The sequence below is a fragment of the Acanthisitta chloris genome, unplaced genomic scaffold (genome assembly GCF_000695815.1).
Source record: "Acanthisitta chloris isolate BGI_N310 unplaced genomic scaffold, ASM69581v1 scaffold12738, whole genome shotgun sequence".
In the NCBI taxonomy this organism is placed as follows: Eukaryota; Metazoa; Chordata; class Aves; order Passeriformes; family Acanthisittidae; genus Acanthisitta; species Acanthisitta chloris.
In genome coordinates, this window is record NW_008685417.1 from 1 (window position 1) to 4,806 (window position 4,806).

General features: G+C 41.1%; 1 protein-coding gene across 1 annotated transcript; it reads left to right on the forward strand.

Annotated features, from left to right (window-relative positions):
* Positions 1-2,471: 2,471 nt before the first annotated feature.
* LOC103807041 (ferritin heavy chain-like) lies at positions 2,472-4,589 on the forward strand (the record flags this gene model as incomplete). Its single annotated transcript, XM_009079759.1, has 2 exons — positions 2,472-2,618; positions 3,900-4,589. Coding segments are annotated over 2 exons (651 nt in total), but the record flags the coding sequence as incomplete, so codon positions are not given.
* Positions 4,590-4,806: the final 217 nt, after the last annotated feature.

Below are 4,806 nucleotides of genomic sequence, written 5' to 3' on the forward strand. Positions count from 1 at the left end.
GTTCCCAGAGGGAGTTTTGCCTGTGTAAAGAGGGACAGGAACAGGGAATGCTAACAGCTTTGGGGCATAACCCTTGAATGTTGTTTTTTTTCCCCCGGACTTTGTATGTGAAATAGTTGCGTGTGGTTAACTGTAGTTTGTGAACATTGCTGCTGGCTTAGGGTGTTTTTTTCCACAGGCATGTGCTTTGGACATGAAATTAAAAAAGGTATTTCTGATACCATGTAACATGCATACCAAAATTGCATCTAGGTGCACATCAAATATTAAGGCAACATATATTTTAACACAGCTTTTAAAGCAAAATTATCAATGCCATACCTCCTGATGCCTAACATCCTCTAAGAAGCAACACAAAGTATATCCAATATATCCCCAAGCTCCTTTAGTTGAGCTTGGTATCAAGTGTTAGTTCAATAAAAATATAAATATGCAGTGCAACCTGTTAAGTCTGTGGATTAAAAAAATTCTAGTGACTGGCAGCTGGATGGGATGGAGAAAGCCCAATTAGATATTGACTGTGGATAAATCAAACGTGGAAATGTGAACATGCTAAATAGTTCATGACTGGCATAAAAGATTTACCTTAACAATTAAGCAGATGTGTTAACTTGTTCTCCACTTGGAAGTCACGCTGCACACTTGCACTGTGGAACTGGTTATTAAACACTGAATCTTGACTATCCTGTCAACAGAAACAGGAATGAATGACTTCAGGAAAAGGATTATGCAAATATTGCAGTGAATGTTTTTAATAAAACATTCCAGCATGTACTTTCTCTTGAATGGTTTATGGTCACAGATGTATACATGTGTCACAGGTTTAGGGTATCCCTACAAAAGTAATACATAAACTTGCATTGTGTGTTTAACTTTTTTTTTTTTTTTAAACAAACGTAGCTGAAATGAAAGTATTTCATAGCTAAGCTGGGTAATGGATGAAAGCAGGGAAGACAATAAAAAAGCAGAACTTATGAAATGCACATGTTTTTTCCTTACTCCTCCTAGGCAGGCTACAAGTCAACAGCTTGATACACAGCATATACATACTCCAATGCAGAGTATGTTCAAGAGAGAAAAGCTGTGCTGTGTTGCATATTGCATGTTTAGGGAACCGACAGATCAAGATGCTCTAGCTCTCGGTTTGTTTTTTGGCATAGTCCCAGCTGTCACCTCAACATTGGAGCTGTGCAGAGCCAGTGTTCAACCTAGTGTAACCTGGTGACTCTCTTTCCTGCCTGTCTCTAATACATTCCCTTTATGGGACAGCAATACCATGGGTAAGGCTTTCTAATGTAAGAGCTGATAGACCTGTTAATGTAGTTAAACATGGCAGTGGTTAAAGTTGTTACTTTCCCATATAGAACTGGACAAGGCCTGCAGTGGGTTTAGGGTTGTAACACTTCTGCAATCATAGAACGGCCTGGGTTGGAAAGGACCTTGAAGAACATCTAGCTTTAACCTCCCTTGCTGTGGGCAGGGACATGTTCCACTAGACCAGGTTACTCAGAGCTCCAGCCTGGCCTTGGACATTTCCAGGGATGGGGCATCCACAGTTTTCCTGGGCAACCTGTTCCAGTGCCTCACCACCCTCACAGTAAAGTGTTTCTTCCTAAAATCTAAACTACACCTGCTCTCTTTCAGTGTGAAGTCATTCTTCCTTGTTCTGTCACTCTGGGCCCTTGTAAATAGTCCTCCATTTTCACTGTATTCTCCCTTCAGGTACTGTAAGGCCACAATTAGGTCATCCCAAAGCTATTTCTTTTCCAGGCTGAACAGTCCCAATACTCTCAGACTTTCCTCACAGCAGAGGTGCTCCATCCCTCTAATCAACTTTATGGCCTCCTCTGAACTTGCTCCAACAGGTCGATGTCCTTCCTGACATGCCTTCCTAGGCATGAGCTACATATAATATTGAAAGTGTAGTATTCATTATTTTGGAATAACATTATCCATAATGAACATGATAAATAGGGGCAAGGTTGGGCTTGTTCTCTTTTGGTATTTGCCTCATCTTTCTCATACCTTTGAAAGCTAACTTTTGACTGGAATGCTGACTTGAAGGGATAAATTTCATGTTCCCTGTGATGGGAGTATGTTTTAAAAAAAAAAACAACCAAACAAAAACCCTTACATAAAACACAGTTACAAAACACACATGCTAACCACTCATAAATAAAATATTCTGAGGATCTCTGATGGCTACTGAGAGAGTAACATCAGTGCTACTGTTGCCTTTAATATTGTCCAGTATTAAAGGATAGGACTTCTAGTAGAAGTATAGAGGTTTTTCATTTCAGATCATAATTACTTACATCATTTATTGTAGAAATTGGGATTAAGGTCTTCAAAATGATTGTGCTTTGTGAACAGCTTTCATTGGAAGAGACTCCCAAGTTCTGATAGAGCCACATTCTGCTGCAAGAATCCCATCTCCAGCAAGTCTTAACACTGGTGTTTTGTGTGCTTAGGGTGAATATTTTGATCAGTCACATGTGGCACTACCAAATATTTCGAAGTTCTTCTTGCATCAAGCCCTGGAAGAGAGAAAAGCCGCAGAGTGTTTGATGAAGTATCAGCAAGAAAGAGGAGGTCATTACTGTTCTAAAACCATCCAGGTGGGTAGTAGGCAACGAGCCTTCAAGCAGCTACAATCCATTTAACTTATTAAATCATATTGTTGGCACTTCAGATCTCTGTATTCATACTCTGTTAGATTTCCAGATATAATTTACCTGACATACTAGTGTACATGGTTTTGTTCTTGGTTGTGATGCCTAGAAACTGTCAGACACACAGCCCTAAGTCTATAGGGTTGCTTTCTAGCCCAAAAGAACATGAACACTGTTCCCCTTTTCTTTTACTCAGCTATACACTGCTGTTTCCAGTGTGCTGTAATGGATTATGAGACTCCTTAAACCATGCTGAAATAGCCTATTTATGTCCTACAATTAGCACCTAAGAAAGGTGCTAAGGAAGGAGGTAGGAGAAACATCCAGCCTGAGACAGCACTTGATTTGCTAGAGCACAGCTCATGACAGAATTTGAACTAGAGATCTAACTTGATCTTGCACAGAGATAAAGGAATAACTCAAAGCTCTCTGGGGAAAAAAAACCTAAACATCTCATTTGTTAAAGACCAAGGGTCTGATTCTCTTCTACCAAATTAGTTTTCTGTAAATAGTTAATACAGAATGCTCTTTTTTGGTCTAATGCAGCAGTTGTTAAGCTGTAGAAAGTAAAAAGGCCATTGTGAAAATCTTCCTAAATACTCGGTTTGAATCAGAGAAGACCTTAGGGTGGCCTTCCAGTGCTTAAAGGAGGCCTACAGGAAAGAAGGGAAGTGACTCTTTATCCAGGAGTGCAGTGATAGGATAAGGGATAACAGTTTTACACTGAAAGAGGGCAGATTTAGATGAGATACGAGCAAGAACCTCTTTACTGTGAGGGCAGTGAGACACTGGAACAAGCTGCCCAAAGTAATGGTGGCTGCCCCATCCCTGGGAGTGTTCAAGGCCAGGTTGGATGGGACTTTGAGCAACCTGGTCTAGAGGAAGGTGTCCCTGCCTATGGCAGAGAATTGGAATGAGATGGTTTTTAAGGCCCCTACCAACCCCAGCCATTCTCTGACTGGGTTTCCTGGTGTAGGAACACTCCTCAGGCATAGATGCTGCTATCTAAATACATACCTTGAAAAACTGCTTGGGTTATGCCACTTGTGTGTATTTACAGCCATGGCACTCTGCAAAAAAACAATAGATGTTCCAAACTAGAAGGAGCTGTTGCAAAATCCTAGTACAACTTGTTTAGAGTGCCAGGTTAAGTTGCATGAAACCATTGATGAATCCAGTGAGATGAGCTGTTCTTCTGAATAAATATAACTCTGATTTTGTTTTCAGAAACCAAACTGTGATTATGCAGTCGGTCTGATGAAAGCCCTGGAATTAGCAATGGTACAGTGGAAAACTATGCTACGGTATTTTGAAGAGCTTTATGCCCTGAGTGTTGAAAATGCAGACCCTCATAGTGCAAGCACTATCAAGAAACAATTTATTGGGCCCAAAATCCGGAAGATCAAGCTGATGGGAGATCTGCTGACCAATGCTCGCAGGCTTGACTGTTCCCAAGATGGCAGAAACAGTCTTGGGGATTACTTTATGGACCGGTTGCAGAAAGAGTTCAGAACAAGCATAGAGCCAGAGTCTAGTGATCACTGCAGCCCCTGCCCTCCTCTCCAGCAGTGTACAGGAGCTGCAGAATGTCTGAAGCGACCCCAGAGAGAATCTTCCCAGCACAGAAATGGGATAGGGCCAATATATGCAACCATACACTGCACTACAATGCTGCCACAGTGTTACGATGGCACAGGAGCAAAAGTGAAGCAGGGCAGGGAGGGCCTTTAATGCTGGGGCTGCTGCAGCTCCAGGGCAGCTGCTGAGGCAAACCTGTTCATAGGGTGGAGTTGAGGCCAAGACAAGATGCTCTATCACTCCTCCTGCTTCACACCCTGTCCCCTCGTCCTCTGTTGAGTCCCAGCTCAAACTCTAGCCTATACCATTACTTTGTTTAAAGGATAGCAAGGTTGCCAGCTGCCTAGATTGTCAGCATTAGCCACACTTATCTATGCAATTCTTCCTAGAAGCTAAAAGCTTTTAAGCTTCTTTTCTGTTTTAAATGATTAACAGGATTAGTTAGTGCAAATTATTTTTAACAGTACATATATATTATTTTTATTAAAAAAACACTGCAACTTTAGTACGAAGAAACTTTTATGTGGCAGAAAATCCAAATATTTAGTTTTATAAT